Source organism: Leguminivora glycinivorella, chromosome 18, assembly GCF_023078275.1.
Source record: "Leguminivora glycinivorella isolate SPB_JAAS2020 chromosome 18, LegGlyc_1.1, whole genome shotgun sequence".
NCBI lineage: Eukaryota > Metazoa > Arthropoda > Insecta > Lepidoptera > Tortricidae > Leguminivora > Leguminivora glycinivorella.
The window spans coordinates 7,075,772-7,095,643 of record NC_062988.1 but is presented as its reverse complement, the minus strand read 5'-3'; the positions used below and the strand labels follow the sequence as shown (position 1 = coordinate 7,095,643).

Sequence of the window (19,872 nt, the reverse complement as noted above, 5' to 3'; positions counted from 1 at the left end):
AAGGTCAGGTGGCAGTCGCTTTCGTAAAACTATTGCCTACGCCAAATCTTGGGATTAGTTGTCAAAGTTCCGGCTCTCATGAGCCGTGGCAAATGCCGGGATAACGCAAGGAGGAGAGTTACGTGTGCTCTGCCCCTTTATAGGATACAGGCGTGACTGTATGTATGGTATTTCATCATCATCTGTGGCGTTACGGGTCAAGTACCTAAATTTCTCTGGTCCGTTCTACATTAGGTAGATATTTATTACTTTTCTTTACCAACTCCTTAAATTCAACTTTTTTTTAACAAATCCAAAATTTTAATAGGGCCCTTCAGAAATTAACAAGAAAGAGACAAAAATGTAGCGTAATTTAAAAGCAGCAACTGATCTAATTTACAATCATCATACATAGAAATTTCAATTACAAAGAACTTTTTAAGTACAGGTGGTCGTTTTTTTACGCACTAGTTCGAGAAGTGGTTCATTATATAACAGGTCGAAACTTCGGAGGCTCATCTGTACTGAAAAACGTCGTACGATACACGTGCAAAAAGGAAATTCGTAACTCGTGTCGATTAACACTCCCTTCGGTCGTGTTTTAATTTATCGCCACTCGTTTCGAACTTCCTTTTTTACGCACTTGTATCGTAATGTACTATTTTTATTCAACGTCTTTATCCATCATTTAAACACTCAAACTTTTCTCAAAACCTAACCCACTCTGAGTCAAAGTGTTATACCTCAACATAAAAAACAGATCTCAATTTGAGCGCGTACGGGGACGGAACAAAAGTCGCAACATTCCTTTAAAATCGCATCACGCCAAGCCTTCGGGTAAGTCCACTACACACACGATCGGCCTTCTTTGTACCCTTCTTTATGGATCCTATCAATTGTCCCTTTCGTCGGCTTTGGCGCGAACGTTTTTATGGGTTTTTTTATGGGACGTTTCGTGGTATTGTGGAGGCAATCGAGTGCAATTGGACGGAGGTATGCTGTTATCGGTTATGTCGATTGATTTCATTGTTTGGCAGGGAAAAAAGAAGTTCGTAGATAATAAATAATAATAAATAAATAAATATTGGGGACACCTTACACAGATCAACTTAGCCCTAAACTAAGCAAAGCTTGTACTATGGGTGCTAAGCGACGATATACACATACTTAAATAGATAAATACATACTTATATACATAGAAAACATCCATGACTCAGGAACAAATATTTATGCTCATCACACAAATAAATGCCCTCACCGGGATTCGAACCCAGGACCGCGGCTCAGCAGGCAAAGTCACTACCGACTGAGCCAGACCGGTTGTCGTAGATATCGGGCGCATAGATCTTTTGCAGCCTAAAAATACAAATCGAATTTTACCACCCTTTTTCTTCCCATGGATGAGATATGAGTTCAATTGTGATGTGGGCGATGGATTGGCAACCGGTCACTGGAATAATAATTTCGTTTTCTTTAAACCACTTAATTGCCACGAGTGGCACTGAAACTTCAGTATTTAGTTTCATGTAGTACCTACTGTTTGGGATTACAGGCGTGAGTTAGGATGTTCCTTATTTTATCGAAGTTAAAATGTACTATGTCTCACCATCTTTGTTCTCTGTCACTCAAAAAAAAAAAAAACATTGTCATTTTTTTAATATTTTCCGTTACATTTTAGGGGTCGCTAATGCACATTGAAAATGTTGATGCCCCATATAATTTTTTTTTGTTTTTTTTTTTTGCCATATATGTATTTGGTGACCATGCGCTCTTTGTTAACGCTTCTGAAACTGTATGTGTAATAATTATGTGATCGTCCGCTAGTCCACAAACTTCAAATGTTTATTGCTTCGGGGACCCATTTCTCGAAACTACAAGTTACAATTTAAAAGTGGTTGTAAATGTCTAATATGACAAGTTGGAAAGAGACTTCGGCTCGTAACTTGTAACTTTCAGTTTTGTGAAATGGGCCCCTGGGCTGGGTCGATCTGTGTAATTTTTCCCCTTAGGTATATTTATTTATTTGCACGTGCCGATTTGCTTCAGATTAGGGCAAAACGATATTTAACTTTTCCCAACCTCTTTCGTCTAATATCGCTTCCGGACCTAAAAATATATTTGAAATATTACGACTTTACAAACAAATTTAATTAAATTGGACGACAAAATTAGTAGGTAATACTCTTCGTTTCGTAATCGTTTTGTGAAAACTGATATTAGCTCGTTAATTGAAGGTCTGAAATTTTCTTCCTCCAATTATTTAGAATATGGATCAAATGAACAGCGGGTGTTAACTTCCTTAGGCGAAGTTGAATTATAATTAAAAGGTATATATATATATATATATATATATATATATATATATATATATATATATACTAGCTTTTACCCGCGGCTTCGCCCGCGTAATAAAAGTATTCATTAAGATTTTCATTTAGATCCTTAGGTTTCTCTGTAGGTATATTTATCTGCGATTATTTCGATTGCACATAATACTTTTGCTTGCAATGATTGTAGAAATATTACACATCGACCACAGCGTAGGTAATTCTATATACGCTGGGGAAACCTTTATAAACATCCCACATAGCCCGTATGATCGGTGGGTAAAAAGTACTTTTTTCTATTATCCCTTAAAAATTTTTACATTTTGCTTATACTTATCGCAAACGTAATCTTCAAGCAAGCAAACAACGATCGTCTTAGAGCACATTGATTGTAAGAGACCGCCGACCGATTATCCGTATCCCTCTAACGATACCCATATTATCCGTATCCGTATCCGTATCCGTATCGCTATCGCTATCGCTATCGCTATCGCTATCGCTATCGCTATCGCTATCGCTATCCCTATCGCTATCCCTATCGCTATCCCTATCGCTATCCCTATCGCTATCCCTATCGCTATCCCTATCGCTATCCCTATCCCTATCCCTATCCCTAACGCTATCGCTATCCCTATCCCTATCCCTATCGCTATCCCTATCCCTATCCCTATCCCTATCCCTATCCCTATCCCTATCCCTATCCCTATCCCTATCCCTATCCCTATCCCTATCCCTATCCCTATCCCTATCCCTATCCCTATCCATAGGGATAGGGATCGCTATCCCTATCCCTATCCCTATCCCTATCCCTATCCCTATCCCTATCCCTATCCCTATCCCTATCCCTATCCCTATCCCTATCCCTATCCCTATCCTATCCCTATCCCTATCCCTATCCCTATCCCTATCCCTATCCCTATCCCTATCCCTATCCCTATCCCTATCCCTATCCCTATCCCTATCCCTATCCCTATCCCTATCCCTATCCCTATCCCTATCCCTATCCCTATCCCTATCCCTATCCCTATCCCTATCCCTATCCCTATCCCTATCCCTATCCCTATCCCTATCCCTATCCCTATCCCTATCCGTTATCAAGATGTTCAATGATTTCTTATCAAGTGCTAAAATATAAAGTTTCATGGTTTTATCTTTTAAAATTAAGAAATCCCATACAAACTTTCAACCTCTTTTTTTTCAACCTCTTTTTCAACCCCTTTATCCCTTTTTTTCGAAATAAAAAGTAGCCTATGTTCTGTCTCAGGGTCTAAAGATTGTCTGTTCCAAATTTCATCAAAATCGGTTGCGTGGTTTAAGCGGGAAAGCGTAACAGACAGACAGACAGAGTTACTTTCGCATTTATAATATTAGTAAAGATAAAGAAGATTGTCTGTTCCAAATTTCATCAAAATCGGTTGCGTGGTTTAAGCGGGAAAGCGTAACAGGCAGACAGACAGAGTTACTTTCGCATTTATAATATTAGTATGGATGGATATATAATTAAAGGATATTTTCATACAAATGCTTATAATTACGTTCATTATTAAAAGGAAATTTCATTTAGGGGTGTCGAAGTCAACGTGCCAACAGAAACCTACATGAAATGGTTGGAATGGAAAACTTTATCATATTATTATTACTAGCTTTTTTTTTCCCACGGCTTCGCCCGCGTACCTACTAAACTCAAATAATGTTTGGGCATAGGTACCCCTGTGAAGTTTCGAATAAAATCAATAAAATAATTTCCCATACAATCCCTTTAGGAGATACATACATACATACAGTCACGCCTGTTTCCCACATAGGGGTAGGCACTGTAGGCAGAGCACATGAAACCGCTAAAGTTACAGTGCCACTCCTGGCAAATAAGGGGCTGAAAGAAAATGAAACTGTGACATTGCAGTGACAGGTTGCCAGCCTCTCGCCTAAGCCACAATTTACCCCATATCCCACAGTCGCCTTCTACGACACCCACGGGAAGAAAGGGGATGGTGAAATTCTTAACCCGTCACCACACGACGGGTTTAGGAGATAAATATTGAAAAATCCTTTCTTAGTGCTCCTCTACACCTTATATGGAGCCTACGTGCCAAACTTGGAATCTCTAGGACCAGCTGTTTCGGCTGTGCTTTGATATGTCAGTCAGTCAGTCAGTCAGTTTTTTTTAATTTATATTTAGACTAGCTTTTACCCGCGGCTTCGCCCGCGTAGTAAAAGTATTCATTAAGATTTTCATTTGGATCCGTAGGGACCGTAGGTTTCTCTGTAGGTATATTTATCTGCGATTATTTCGATTGCACATAATACTTTTGCTTACAATGATTGTAGAAATATTACACATCGACCACAGCGTAGGTAATTCTATATACGCTGGGGAAACCTTTATAAACATCCCACATAGCCCGTATTTCGACACTATGATCGGTGGGTAAAAAGTACTGTTTTCTATTATCCCTTACAATTTTTTACATTTTGCTTATACTTATCGCAAACGTAATCTTCAAGCAAGCAAACAACGATCGTCTTAGAGCACATTGATTGTAAGAGACCGCCGACCGATTATCCGTATCCCTCTAACGATACCCATATTATCCGTATCCGTATCCGTATCGCTATCGCTAACGCTATCGCTATCGCTATCGCTATCCCTATCGCTATCGCTATCCCTATCGCTATCCCTATCGCTATCCCTATCGCTATCCCTATCACTTTCCCTATCGCTATCCCTATCGCTATCCCTATCCCTATCCCTATCCCTTATCAAGATGTTTAATGATATAACACTTTAAGTTCTCGCGCTTTGTACACATATTTAAAGTCACATACAGGTCGAACGCGATTAATTAACATTATTTTTACCTTTTTTCCCAACGTTTCGGCCAGCACGGGAAGCATGGTCGCGCGATAGACGATAAAATATCAGGCCGTCCCTATCGCACTTACAAATAGTGCGATAGGGACGGCCTGCTATTTTATCACTTATCGCGCGACCATAATTGCCTGCCAGGTTGCACTGGCCGTGGTCGCGGAAGACTGACGTTCCAGCAAAATGTCACCGGAGATGTAAACAACACAAAACTACCCGATATTAATTTATATAAATGTTCAGGGTAGACAAATAAATATAATGTACCCGCTTTTAGTTAATGTTTATTTCCCACCATGTTTATTTTAAAGGTAAAAATAATGTTAATTAATCGCGTTCGACCTGTATGTGACTTTAAATATATGTTTAATGATTTCTTATCAAGTGCTAAAATATAAAGTTTCATGGTTTTATCATTTAAAATTAAGAAATCCCATACAAACTTTCAACCTCTTTTTCAACCCCTTCATCCCTTTTTTTCGAAATAAAAAGTAGCCTATGTTCTGTCTCAGGGTCTAAAGATTGTCTGTTCCAAATATCATCAAAATCGGTTGCGTGGTTTAAGCGGGAAAGCGTAACAGACAGACAGACAGACAGACAGACAGACAGACAGACAGACAGACAGAGTTACTTTCGCATTTATAATATTAGTATGGATTAGGTTCGTACGGTAGGAGATCTGGCATAAGGAATAAATACCCTCACCCGATGTTTAAAATTCAGTCCTCCGTCCAGTGGCGCCCTCATTGGTGTGATGATTATAAATTGGTTTTTGAATTTATGTATTAACCCCCTTATTTATAAACGTACACTAAAGTTATCAAGCCGATAAAGTTCGTTTGTCCCTTTCCGATATATTGGTGTGATAGATAGGGACAAACGAACTTTATCGGCTTGATAACCTTAGTTTACGTTTATGAATAAGGGGGTAAGTCTTTATTGAGTGCGCAATGGATAACTATCTTAACTCTTTACACCCAAGCCGATACAATTTCGACACCGATTGACGAAAAGTCAATTTTAACATAATGTTACTAAAATTCTAAATTAAGTTAGCAAGCCTGGATTTTACCGGTTGGAAAGGAATAGTTACTACTTGTTATACAATGGGGCATAGTTGTATTTTAACGCCGAGTGTGGAATTCAGATTCAGATTTAAGATTCATTTATTTCATAATACAAATTACAGTATAAATTGCATGTCAATCTACAAGAATTCATATTACGATCGTCAAATACAATAATATAAATAATTTCATAATACCTAGTTCTAATAATAAACGATTTAACAATATCTAATTAATGTTTAAGTATTATCTCCTGTAGCGGATCGTCAAATCCATACTTTATACTTATATACTTGTCGGACCCACGCCTGGGGTGTCGTCGTCAGAAGGCTCATCCATGGTTTAAATACGGAAATAATACGAAGCACGTGTAGTTCCAAAGTGTATTTTTAAATCACAATCACTAAATCAGCAAAAACTTAGACGATCACTCCGATACACATCGATTTAAATTAATTGCAGTCGGAAACGTGGTGTGTTCGTCGCAGAACTAGTACTGACATCCGTCACGATTCGAGGCACGATTCAGAATGGCGGCCAGTTTCCTTTTCCCCGCCAAGTCAGGTTCATAACCGTCACTTTGTTTACCTGCTTAGTTACCGGTTAACCGTTACTAGTTCTGCGCCGACCGCACCCAAGCAAGATACTTGACGTTTCCAGCAATTGCCAATAGATGGCGTTACAAATGAACAAAATCGGTAAACACTAGACAACATCAATCGTTTCTGTCAATTTTCAATAGATGGCGTTACAAGTTGCATAATAAGTAAACTACGGCGCCGACGTAATTAAAAGTTTCTTATAGCTATCACCTGCGGCGCCACTGTCGTCACTCTGCGACACGGCCATCTTGACATATCACACGTCCTCGTGTGAGCTAGCCGTATCTGAAAAAGGAAATAAGCTTGCAACAGTAATTGCTCTAAGGCTCGGTCAACCTGACCATCCGAATAGTAAGAAAAAGAAAGAGAAAAAAAAAATCATTAGCTGACCGTGTCACAAAGCTACAGCAGTGTTCAAGTATAAGCTAACATTAGGACTTTAAAAAAAAATAACTCCCTGTATTTCAATAACAATCACAATCGCACAACAATGTACAATATCAGACCAGGGATTTCTCAACATCCAACCATCATGGACAATCCTCAGGAACGTCCGAAATACTTGGACAATTCATGAGGATGACCGATATTCCTGGACAATCCTGGGGTAACCGACAGCTACCTTGCCTTAACCAGGTAACTCCGAGGATAACCCCAGGACGACCGACTTTCTTGGACAATCCTCAAGGGTGACCGAATCACATGGACAACCCTGGAAGACGACCGATGTTCCTGGACAATCCTCCAGGGTGACCGAACCACATGGACAACCCTGGAAGATGACCGATGTTCCTGGACAATCCTCTAGGGTGACCGAATCACATGGACAACCCCGGAGGACGACCGATATACCAGGTCAATTCTAGGAGCGACCGAAATCCATGGACAGGTCCTAAGAACGACCTACATAACTCTACATACCTCAAGGACGACAGTCCCTGGGCCAACCAAAAGTTACAATTGACTATCTAAGTAAACTCATTTAAATAAAAGTCCATTAATTTATGAAAAGATTGATTACCATAAAACACTAATTGAACGTATTTTGTTATTTCTCTCAACATTACACTGTCATCGGTTGCATTAATTATCTGCGTCACTGTTGGTAATGTCATCGTCATTATGGTCACTGTCAGTAATTTCAGAATCATGAGTTTGTAAATTACTTTCAGGCATTTTTCGAAGTCGGTCGTGTGCGTACTTGTAAGTGCGTTTGGAATTGAGGGCTCGCAGAATATAACGGTCTCCATCTAAAACTTCGACAACCTTGAACGGGCCCTTGTATTTGGGATCAAGCTTTGTTTGATTCCGTTCCTCATTTTTTAGCAAGATAAATTCACCTATAGAGAAGTGTTTTACCGTTGCCTTAGTAGAGCCGAATCTTACTTTGTCATTCATAGAAGCTCTTTCCATACACTCTACTGCCTGGATCCTAACTTGATCGATATCGACTGTGGGTTCTTCTTCGCCAGCGAATAGAATATCAAGCGGTCGTGCAACCTTACCAATTAGAAGTTCCAACGGACTGGCCTTTGCGACTCGGTGCATGGTGCAGTTAAGAGCGAGCTGGACGTCAGGTAAAGCATCTTGCCAAGATCGATTGCTGGTTTCAACTGCGGTCAGCATGTTTTTTAAGGTGCTCATGATACGTTCTACCTGGCCATTGGCTCGTGAACTACCTGTTGCTATTAGATGAAGCTGTATGTTGACCGAGTCGCAATAATCTTTGAAGTCTCTGCTGGCAAAGCACCGACCCTGATCGGCTATCAGACGAGTAGGAGCACCAAATAATGCCACACTCGCTTTAAGCGCTTTAATGCTGCTAGCTGTGTCTATGTTGAGCGTATGATGAAGTATTACGTACTTGGTGAACGCGTCGATCAGCACAAAGACGTATTCCTTCTTGTCGTTCTTTCCGCTCAGTTTACCGGTAGCGTCGACGTGGACAGTATGCCACGGGATTGCTATCTTAGGTATAGGATGCATATTCGCCTGTACTTTACCAGAATGAGATTTGGAGATTTTGCAGGTGATGCAGTTCTCAACAAACTTTCTCACGTACTTAGCCATGTTCTCAAACCAGTAGAGATCATATACCTTCTCTAGTGTCTTTTCCCATCCCAAGTGCAGCAAACTTTCGTGAACGTTATTGATGATAGACCAACGAAACGATCGAGGGATTATTGGTAAACAACGAGTCTTACCGTAACGCTGAATTTTACGATGAATGATGCCCGATCGAATCTCGTAAGTTTTAGCTATATCAACATGCAGCTTATCGTCTTTCAAATCACTCATAAGTTTTGAAAGCTCCTCATCCTTTTGCTGCTCTGCCATCAACCAATTGTCAGTCAACTCGGTCAGGTTTATCTGTTTAGACTTTACCTTTTCGTTTATAATACTATCGCACTTAGTCGGCAACGGGTTTCTCGAAAAGAAGTCAGCGTGAGACATTTTCTTACCACTTCGGTGTATGATGTCGAAGTCAAATCCTTGGAGGAACGCCCACCACCTATGAACCCGTGGTGTTAAGTCTAACTTTTTCCGAGTGGATTGGAGAGAACTGCAGTCGGTTACCACGACAAATTTGCGCCCATGTAGGTAATGTCGGAAATGCTTGACAGCGTTGACAACCGCGAGAGTCTCTAACTCATAAGAATGGTATTTGGCCTCCGTGGTCGTCGTGCGCTTGCTGTAATACGCAATCACGTGTGACTTACCCTCTTTCAGTTGTATCAATACACCACCATAGCCTACCGAGCTTGCATCCGTGTGTAGTTCTATATCGAGGGTCGGGTCATAAATTGTAAGTACCGGCTCACTTGTGAGGATTGAAATAATTTGTTGCCTGACGGCCTCGTGCTCTGGCTTCCAGTCTATCTTACCATTCCCGGATGTTAATGAATACAATGGAGTCATGATCTGTGAAAACTTTGGCACGAACTGCCGAAAGTATGTAGCCAACCCAATGAACGATCGTAGCTGTGTCACTGTCCTAGGAGGGGGTACGGCAGTTAGAGCTTCGATCTTTCGGCTATTCGGCCGAATTTGCCCTTCACTTACCTCGTATCCAAGATACTCAACTTTACGCTTTAGGAAAGCGCACTTCTTGTAGTTTAACGAGAAACCCTTTTGGGCGAGAGTATCAAGTACCACCTGCAGCCGTTCCAGAGCCTCGTCAGCGTCTTTCGCTACTATGAGAACGTCATCCATGTACACCACCACGTAGGTGTTCACCAGATCTCCAAGAGCTTGAATTAGAGCGCGCTGAAAGACTGAAGGCGCATTACGGAGCCCGAAAGGCATTGTGAGGTACTCATAATGACCTTCAGGGGTCACAAAAGCTGTCCTCTCAATGGACTCTGGCTCTATTGCGATCTGGTGAAAACCTGACGCTAAGTCTAAAATAGAAAATACATGCCCTCCATGCAATCGAGCAATTTGATCCGAGATGAGCGGCAAGGGAAATCGGTCGGGCACAGTATTATCGTTTAATTCACGGTAGTCGACGCACATTCTGTCGGTACCGTCTTTCTTTTGACTAAAAGTATTGGGCTCGCAAAGGGAGATGAACTAGGGCGTATCACACCCGCTTTGAGTAAACTATCAACTTTATTCCTTACAACTTGTCGCTCATCAGGGCTCAATCTGTAGGGACGGCGGTTCACTGTCTTATGAGGGTCTTTTAGTCGTATTTTCATAGGTTCAGTATCAGCAGCGGATGTGGGTATGGCAGTTGTAAAGCAATGTTCAAAGGATTTCAAAACGTCTAACAATTTGGGCTTCATGTCCGGGGTACAGTCAGTATCAATTTGGTCTAAGTCTATTTTAGCGTCAGCGGCTAGGTCACATGATTGGACGACTCGGATCTTTTCAAATTTTAATTTATCTACTGTCATGTAAACAGCCAAGCCCATAGCTAATACCTCACGTCCAATCATGATTCCATGCTGCATACAATCATCAGGTAACACGTGTAAAAGAATCTCTAATGTAATACCGTCGATTTCTAGGGTAGTCAAAATTTTAACTGTCGAAACGACAGATCCTCCTAAGCCGGTCATAGTTATGTTATCATTTATCCTCTTGCCACTAAAATTACATGATATCGATTCCTTAACCAATGAGCACTCAGCTCCACAATCATAAAAGAAAGGTAATTGCTCACCGTTGTGACGTAGAAGTCCTGTAGGGGCTTTCACAACGCAGAAATCGACGCGTTTTTGCTTCGAGCTGCTGGTTTCACCGCTACTTCCATCTTGATTGTTCCTCTTCGGACAGTTGTATGCGATGTGGCCCTGCCTCCGGCAGATGTAGCAGGTGACAGGTTTCTCAGCTGCCTGATCCTTGGAGGTAGCTTCGGTCTTCGTTCGGTTATCCTGATGATTAGCTTCCCTTTTTAAAAAGCATTGTGGAGACCTATGGCCAAGCTTGCCACAGTAGAAGCACTTGATGTTTGCTGGAGCACTTCCCATACGAGTCTTCTTGGCGTCTGATTCATCATATGTACTGCTTGATGGAGCTTTTCTCTTCAGAAATGATACCGCTTTAAGCTCTTGCTGCAATTGACTTCGGGTCTTAATGTCAGTTGTAAATGACAGGCGTTGAACACGTGGCTCGTAGCGAGAAATGTGAGCTAACACTGTAGCGATAGCTATCTGCTCCGTAGTTAACCCTTTCCATCTTGACATAATAGATGACATTAAGCTTGAAGCGTAAGCAGCTAAGCATTCCTTATCATCTGGCTTTTTAGAGTTAAGGTCTATGAGATAAGCAGCACTAGTCTCAGAGCTATCGTACCTTGCTATAAACAGCTCTTTAAATTCACTCCAGTTCATTCCAGGATAGGCCACCCTAGAGAGCCAGGTTGAAGCACGATTCTTGAGTGCGCGGCTCAAGGCAATCATTAGAGCTGATCCTTGGCACTGTGAGTCGTCAATACACAAATCCGCAGTAGATATCCAGGCCCGTGCATCAACATCCTGCTTGTCAGGATCAAAATCTGGTAAACGAAGTTCCTTGGATGTTGATGACTGCGGCTTGTTTAGGGTTTGCAACAAAGCCATAAAGTTTTTATTTTGCTGCTCCAAAAGAAGCCGCCATTTATCATCGTTTCGCCGCCGTGCTGGAAGTCGTGGGGATTGGCGTCCGGTTTCCACTTCCGATGTCGGACCCACGCCTGGGGTGTCGTCGTCAGAAGGCTCATCCATGGTTTAAATACGGAAATAATACAAAGCACGTGTAGTTCCAAAGTGTATTTTTAAATCACAATCACTAAATCAGCAAAAACTTAGACGATCACTCCGATACACATCGATTTAAATTAATTGCAGTCGGAAACGTGGTGTGTTCGTCGCAGAACTAGTACTGACATCCGTCACGATTCGAGGCACGATTCAGAATGGCGGCCAGTTTCCTTTTCCCCGCCAAGTCAGGTTCATAACCGTCACTTTGTTTACCTGCTTAGTTACCGGTTAACCGTTACTAGTTCTGCGCCGACCGCACCCAAGCAAGATACTTGACGTTTCCAGCAATTGCCAATAGATGGCGTTACAAATGAACAAAATCGGTAAACACTAGACAACATCAATCGTTTCTGTCAATTTTCAATAGATGGCGTTACAAGTTGCATAATAAGTAAACTACGGCGCCGACGTAATTAAAAGTTTCTTATAGCTATCACCTGCGGCGCCACTGTCGTCACTCTGCGACATACTTATATACTTATTACTTATATTACTTATATTACTTATTTACTTATATTTACTTATTTACTTATATTTACTTATTACTTATTACTTATTTACTTATATAATATTACTTATATATATATATATATATATATATATATATATATATATATATATATATATATATATATATATATATATATATATATTATATATAATATTATAAATGCGAAAGTAACTCTGTCTGTCTGTCTGTCTGTCTGTCTGTCTGTTACGCTTTCCCGCTTAAACCACGCAACCGATTTTGATGAAATTTGGAACAGACAATCTTTAGACCCTGAGACAGAACATAGGCTACTTTTTATTTCGAAAAAAGGGATGAAGGGGTTGAAAAAGAGGTTGAAAGTTTGTATGGGATTTCTTAATTTTAAAAGATAAAACCATGAAACTTTATATTTTAGCACTTGATAAGAAATCATTAAACATCTTGATAAGGTCGAACGCGATTAATTAACATTATTTTTAACTTTTTTTTTTTTTTGTGTGTCGTGCGGTGGGAAATAAACATTAACTAAAAGCGGGTAGATTATATTTATTTGTCTACCCCGAACATTTATATAAATTAATATCGGGTAGTTTTGTGTTGTTTACATCTCCGGTGACATTTTGCTGGGACGTCAGTCTTCCGCGACCACGGCCAGTGCAACCTGGACGAAACGTTGGGAAAAAAGGTAAAAATAATGTTAATTAATCGCGTTCGACCTGTATGTGACTTTAAATATGTGTACAAAACGCGAGAACTTAAAGTGTTATCTTGAGATACGGATACGGATAATATGGGTATCGTTAGAGGGATACGGATAATCGGTCGGCGGTCTCTTACAATCAATGTGCTCTAAGACGATCGTTGTTTGCTTGCTTGAAGATTACGTTTGCGATAAGTATAAGCAAAATGTAAAAAATTGTAAGGGATAATAGAAAAAAGTACTTTTTACCCACCGATCATAGTGTCGAAATACGGGCTATGTGGGATGTTTATAAAGGTTTCCCCAGCGTATATAGAATTACCTACGCTGTGGTCGGTGTGTAATATTTCTACAATCATTGCAAGCAAAAGTATTATGTGCAATCGAAATAATCGCAGATAAATATACCTACAGAGAAACCTAAGGATCCAAATGAGTATCTTAATGAATACTTTTATTACGCGGGCGAAGCCGCGGGTAAAAGCTAGTTACACAAATATAAGCCAAATTACAAGAATTTCAATAACATAATATATCGATTTATAATAACAACCTAATTTAGAACATGGTATTCAAAATGTATTAATATCAATATATTATCTCCTGTAGTGGATCGTCAAAATAACCATTCATATATTCATTAACAGAATAAAACGGTCTATCCAACAAAAAATCTCTCAATAGGCGTTTGAATGTTTGGTCGCACAGTTAATTTCTTACGGTGGCTGGAAGTCGTTCATAATATGTTGGTCCTATGACGCGAGGGTTTTTTTGCGCTAAGGCCATGCGCCGGGGAACTGTTCTTAACCGTCCAGTGGAACGGATGTTTATACCCGAAACATGAACGCGTTTAAAGTCAGATATATTGTTTCTAACAAACATTATAACTTCAAACAGGTATTGTGAAAAATGGGTCATAATGCGTTGTTCCACAAATATGTCTCTGCATGAGTGTCTTGTATTCACTCCGGCCAAAGTACGTAGCGCTCGCTTTTGCATTATAAAGACGCGCTTCGAATCTGTCGAGTTACCCCATATTATTATTCCGTACGATATTAATGAGTGGAAATGGGCAAAGTATACAGATCTTAAGGCATCGTGTGATATTATGGGATTTAACTTTCGAAGTGCAAAAACAGCTCCGCTCAATTTAGCACAAAGTTTATCGACATGACTTTTCCAGTTCAAGTTGGAATCTATGACGAACCCTAGAAACCGGTTTTCGCCACATATAGGCATAGGGGTGTTTAAGAAGCAAGGGGGTATTTCAACTTGACGTCCCGAGAAAAGCATGATATTCGACTTCGTTATATTTAAGAACAATCCGTTTGCAGAAAACCACAGTCTCAGCTGTCCGCATGCCTCGATAACTTTTTCATTGAGCTGTTCGTATGTTTGGGCACTAGCTATAACTGTGGTATCATCAGCAAATAACACAGAGAACCTGGCTGGAGAAAGGCTGATGGAAGGTCATTAACAAAAAGTAAGAATAGGGTATTGCCGAGGGCTGAACCCTGAGGAATACCAATATTGGTGGTTCCAACGTCAGAGCCATATTGTTTACCGTGTGCAGTTAATTTGACAGTTTGTGTGCGGTCTGCTAAAAAACATTTTAATAAATCGTAGCAGTTGCGATTAATGCCGTAACGGTTTAGTTTGCTAAGAAGAAGCTTGTGGTTTATAACGTCGAACGCCTTGGACAGATCGCAAAATATACCAGCCATCTTCTGTTTTCCATCTAATCCTGTTACGATATGGTCAAATATATTAATGGCTGCCGAAGTTTTTCTTCCTGTATGCGAACTGATTTTTTGTTAATAGTTCATTTGACTCTAAGTAGTCCATTAGGCTAGACGAAATAATTGACTCCACCAATTTAGAGATGGTTGGTACAATTGCGATCGGCCTATAATTGTTGACATCATCAACATCACCTTTCCCTTTAAACACGGGGCACACCCTCATGTTCTTCAACACCAGAGGATATACGCCTGCTTCAAACATTTTATTTATAAGAACTAATAAAATATCCGCTATGATTGGCCAGATACATAATATAATGTTCAAAGCATGGACCTATTATTATAACTCTATGGTTCAAAGATATATCATATGTGTCGGCAGTTGTTCGCGTTTTCAACATTGATTGAACTACCTTTTCTAAGAGGTCACGGGTTACGACAGGGAGAGCAAAAATAGGTATGTCAGTGTCTTTAAGGTGATTGTTCAAATAGTGGGTAGATAACACCTCGTCACTTTGTACCATATACTTCGATGCAACAGTCAAAAAGTGTTCATTTAGTATATTTGCTGCGTCTTTGAGAAACGAGCAAGTGAAAGGATTCTATAGTTGAACCACGAGCGAAGCGAGTGGTTTGAGAATAGAATCCTGAACTTGCGAGTTTTTTAACACACGAGAAGTAAAATACATTTGCACCCGAGTGTAACACAAAACTTTTCCCCTCACTACAGCGAGGAAACTACAACGCAAAAAATGCATTTATCACTGCTTCCAGTAGTTCTACAGGTGGTAAATCATCTTTATTACTAGATTCACCTACTTTTATCAATTTTAAAGCAGTTAATTTGACTTTATTCAAGGTCAAATTACTTTACCCACTAGTGGATAAAATGCGTTTTTACCCGCTGGTATTAAAGGACAAAACACGTGTTTCCGAGCTAGTGAGGGGAAAAGTTATTTATAAAAGTTGATGATTATTTATACTGTAACTTAGACTACCTTGCAAAGTCAATAACAACCGTAAAAAAATAATGTAAGTCTGAGAGCCAATCCCATTACGGAGGCATCATTGCAATCTTATTATTGCTGCACTCAAAGAGTTTTAAAACAATCTCCCGTTTTGCATCCAGGGTGCCTAGCCAACGTCACAATCGCTTACGATAATATCGTTATCGTAGTTATCTCTCCCTATCGCTCTTGTACACTGAGAGAAAATACAACCAGTTTTCATGTTCGTTCAACAAGTTTTTTGGTTAAAATAGCGCCTACGTGCTCTTTGGTTCAAACAACAAGCTACTTGTCATTTGACTCGGCAATATATCTGAATCAACAAGTCGATTTTAAAAAAACAACCTGACACATATTGTTTTAAACATACGTTTGGCTGATTCAAACGGATAAACCGCAACAAGTCGAACTTGTTAAATTCACAATGCAAATGTCTCTCAGTGTAGTGGCGCGACAAAGCCAGACTGAGTTTCGACCGCCGCGTAGCGTCGATTGTCACTTCAGCGGTTGTGCGGAAATTTTTAATTTTAGCCGCAAACCAATCTTCTTAACATAATTTATGGCTACTGCAAACGTACGCTAGAACCGCTCGTGGAATATTAAATAAGCTATTCACTGTTCTATTCCCACTTTTATGACGACACTAAACTAGTTTTTGCGGTATGAAAACTTCAGCTTGGTTGAGTAGCCCGACGAGCAAAATTAAAAAAACCGGCCAAGAGCGTGTCGGGCCACGCTCAGTGTAGGGTTCCGTAGTTTTTCGTATTTTTCACAAAAACTACTAAACCCATCAAGTTCAAAACAATTTTCCTAGAAAGTCTTTATAAAGTTCTACTTTTGTGATTTTTTTCATATTTTTTAAACATATGGTTCAAAAGTTAGAGGGGGGGACGCACTTTTTTTTCCTTTAGGAGCGATTATTTCCGAAAATATTAATATTATCAAAAAACGATCTTAGTAAACCCTTATTCATTTTTAAATACCTATCCAATAATATATCACACGTTGGGGTTGGAATTAAAAAAAATATCAGCCCCCACTTTACATGTAGGGGGTACCCTAATAAAACATTTTTTTCCATTTTTTATTTTTGCACTTTGTTGGCGTGATTGATATACATATTGGTACCAAATTTCAGCTTTCTAGTGCTAACGGTTACTGAGATTATCCGCGGACGGACGGACGGACGGACGGACGGACGGACGGACGGACGGACGGACGGACGGACGGACAGACAGACATGGCGAAACTATAAGGGTTCCTAGTTGACTACGGAACCCTAAAAACTTGCTATAGGATGTAATTTACATAGATTTTTAAGATAGGATAAGATATCATTTATTGAATAATTGTAAGTTTACATAAACTAGGGTTATAGCATATTAAGGGCTAAGAATTTAGTTTAACAAAAAGTTCCGACTATTGTCCTTTGAGTCGTCGGCAACCCGAACCCTCCTTGGAACTTGTACACTCCTTTTTGCTGTGTTGTTAGCACAGAAAAAGGGAGTGTACAAGTTTCCAATGAGTTGGCAACGCGCATGTGACACTCCGTGAGTTGCAGGCGTCCATAGGTTACGGTGACCGCTTTCCATCAGGCGGACCGTATACCTGTTTGCCACCGTCGTGGTAAAAAAAAATCGCCACCTTTGGCAGGCGGATTGATGGCGATCGCAGTATTCTGCACCACAGCTAAAGGGATACTGCGGCCCACACTGCACTGCAGTGTTCACACATTTACCGCTAAACGCGAATAGCAAATATCTAATGTAGAAACTTGAGAAAAAAACGTTTTCCCTGGATTTCCCCGCTTTTCTGGATTTTAGGAAAATATTTCAGATCATTCCACAAACATTTCCCATTGCCTATATTACTTACTTATACCTACCTACATATGGGTTAGTCCTCAATTCTCATATCTCCTAAATCAGCAGGTAATAAGCTGAATTAACGAACGTTCAAAAACGAAGTTAAATTCTCCATTTACCGCCTGATCTGTTTGCGTATGAATTTTTGATGTTTCCGTATGTCTTGTTCAACAAGCTTATGTCGGACTAAGTATACGTCGCTAGACTGCGCAACATACTAGATGCATGTAAAATCGGAAATTTACTTGAAAGTATTTACTAAGCTTTACTTTCACAATTTGTTTCCATTTTATGGACATTAGTTTTAATTTCAGAGGAAGAAGAGTGAATATTTCGAGTGGTCATTTATTTTCCCTTTGAAAAACCTTCAGCTTTCGAGCAGAATGGCTTCTTTAAAACAAATATTTTTTCCAGTCTTTATAGAGGGAAAGACAACTTGCGCCCTCTAGTGAGAAAAGACTGGAAAAACCGATGCAACCCAAAACAAATCCGAACACTCAATCGAATAATTTCCGTCTCACGTTATTGGTTTTCTGATAATGTTATAAAAATTCCCATTTCAGTACCAAAGCCCATTTGTACGATAATGTTAAGGTACAGCAAATCCACACGATTGACCTGTTTACCGCCGTAGGTAGTCCAATATAAAACACATACATAATGTCATCACTTTTAGACAATATGTGTGTGTAAGAGGTGGGCAAATATTGCCACGGTCTGGGTGCCGCAAGACGGGCGAGGATCTGGCAGACCCAGGCGGCGATGGCCGGATGACCTAGACGCATATCTTAGAGACTGGCCGGAGATTGCTCAAGACCGTGACGGATGGAGATCCATGGGGGAGACCTTCGCCCGGCAGTGGGACAATGTATGTGAGGAAATGGGACGACACTAGTTACTATGTTGCCACTTTTTAATTTCTACGTTTCTTAATCAGACTGTAGGTACTATAATAATATCCAGCTCATTGTGCCGAAGTCTGAATAAATAAGACAAATCTTCATATCATCACTACTTTGAAAAAATCTCGTATCACGCTGCTCCTCAAAGTTAAAACGCAGTAAGTCTATATGCATTCCATACATACTAACTACAATTTTCTTTTCATTGACAGACGAAGATACAAGTTTTTTTAAAAGTAGTGACGATATATAATTTCGTATTATACACATGAGCACACTATTAAAAAAACAAATTAGACTGCCTAACGACTGAGCTTACAAAAATCGAGATTACCTTTCAACAGATTGAATCGCGAAGCCACTGGAACCGCTGTAAAATTTCTGTATTGTGAGAAGTTCGTTTTCTGTACACTTGAAGCACTAGCTTACTTACTTATATCAGAAAGAGAGAAATTTCAATATTATATGTAGTGTTCTTGAGACAACGTGTTAGCAAAACAAAAAGTTTCTCCCAATACTACGCTTAAGCCGTAAAGTATACATTTAAACGTATTTTTATTTCTAAAGTGAGCAAATAGTTCCTTTGAGAAGAGAAAAGTGCAGCATTGAGTTGGTGTCAGTTGCAGCTTACTTTCAAAGTTGTTCGCTAATCGAAGATAACAGATTTTTTTTCACAGACTATTGTTTTATTAGAAAAATATTAGACCATTTACATAGTGTATGTTATATTCTAGGTAGACATAAATGGTATAAGATACGACACAAATTATTTACCCCTCGTTCATTTCATGGTAAGATATAAATTTAATGATGTAGATAGCAGTGGCGGTTGGTGAAATTTTCTACTAGGCAACACTGAGCAAAAAGAAACTTACCTTAACATTAAGGTACTTTACTAATAATCAATTTTAGGCAAGCCGGTGGGAATCGGCTTGTATGAACCAGCCGCTGCTGGTAGATAGTGTAGATAATATTATTCACATTTTGCAAAAATAGCCTGAATTTACACTCCCAACTGCAAGTTACCTTTCATCCTGGAATTAATTATCTTCTGGACTCTCTTAAAAAGATAATTCTTT

The 19,872-nt window shown here is 39.8% G+C and overlaps 1 protein-coding gene across 1 annotated transcript; it reads right to left on the bottom strand.

The window, feature by feature from the left end:
- Positions 1-6,608: 6,608 nt before the first annotated feature.
- Positions 6,609-11,907, bottom strand: LOC125236111. The gene is made up of 2 exons (XM_048142807.1): positions 11,010-11,907; positions 6,609-7,126 (listed from the first exon to the last, which is right to left on the bottom strand). The coding sequence occupies exons 1-2, from the start codon at positions 11,905-11,907 to the stop codon at positions 7,098-7,100; spliced, it is 927 nt and encodes a 308-aa protein (XP_047998764.1). The 3' UTR covers positions 6,609-7,097.
- Positions 11,908-19,872: the final 7,965 nt, after the last annotated feature.

Coding starts and splice junctions, on each gene's coding strand:
- LOC125236111 (XM_048142807.1), bottom strand. CDS start 11,907: ATGGCTTTGTTGCAAACCCTAAACAAGCCGCAGTCATCAACATCCAAG. Junction 7,127..11,009: donor AGGACTTCTACGTCACAACG/GTGAGCAATTAC, acceptor TTCCTTTTTCAG/ATACGGCTAGCTCACACGAG.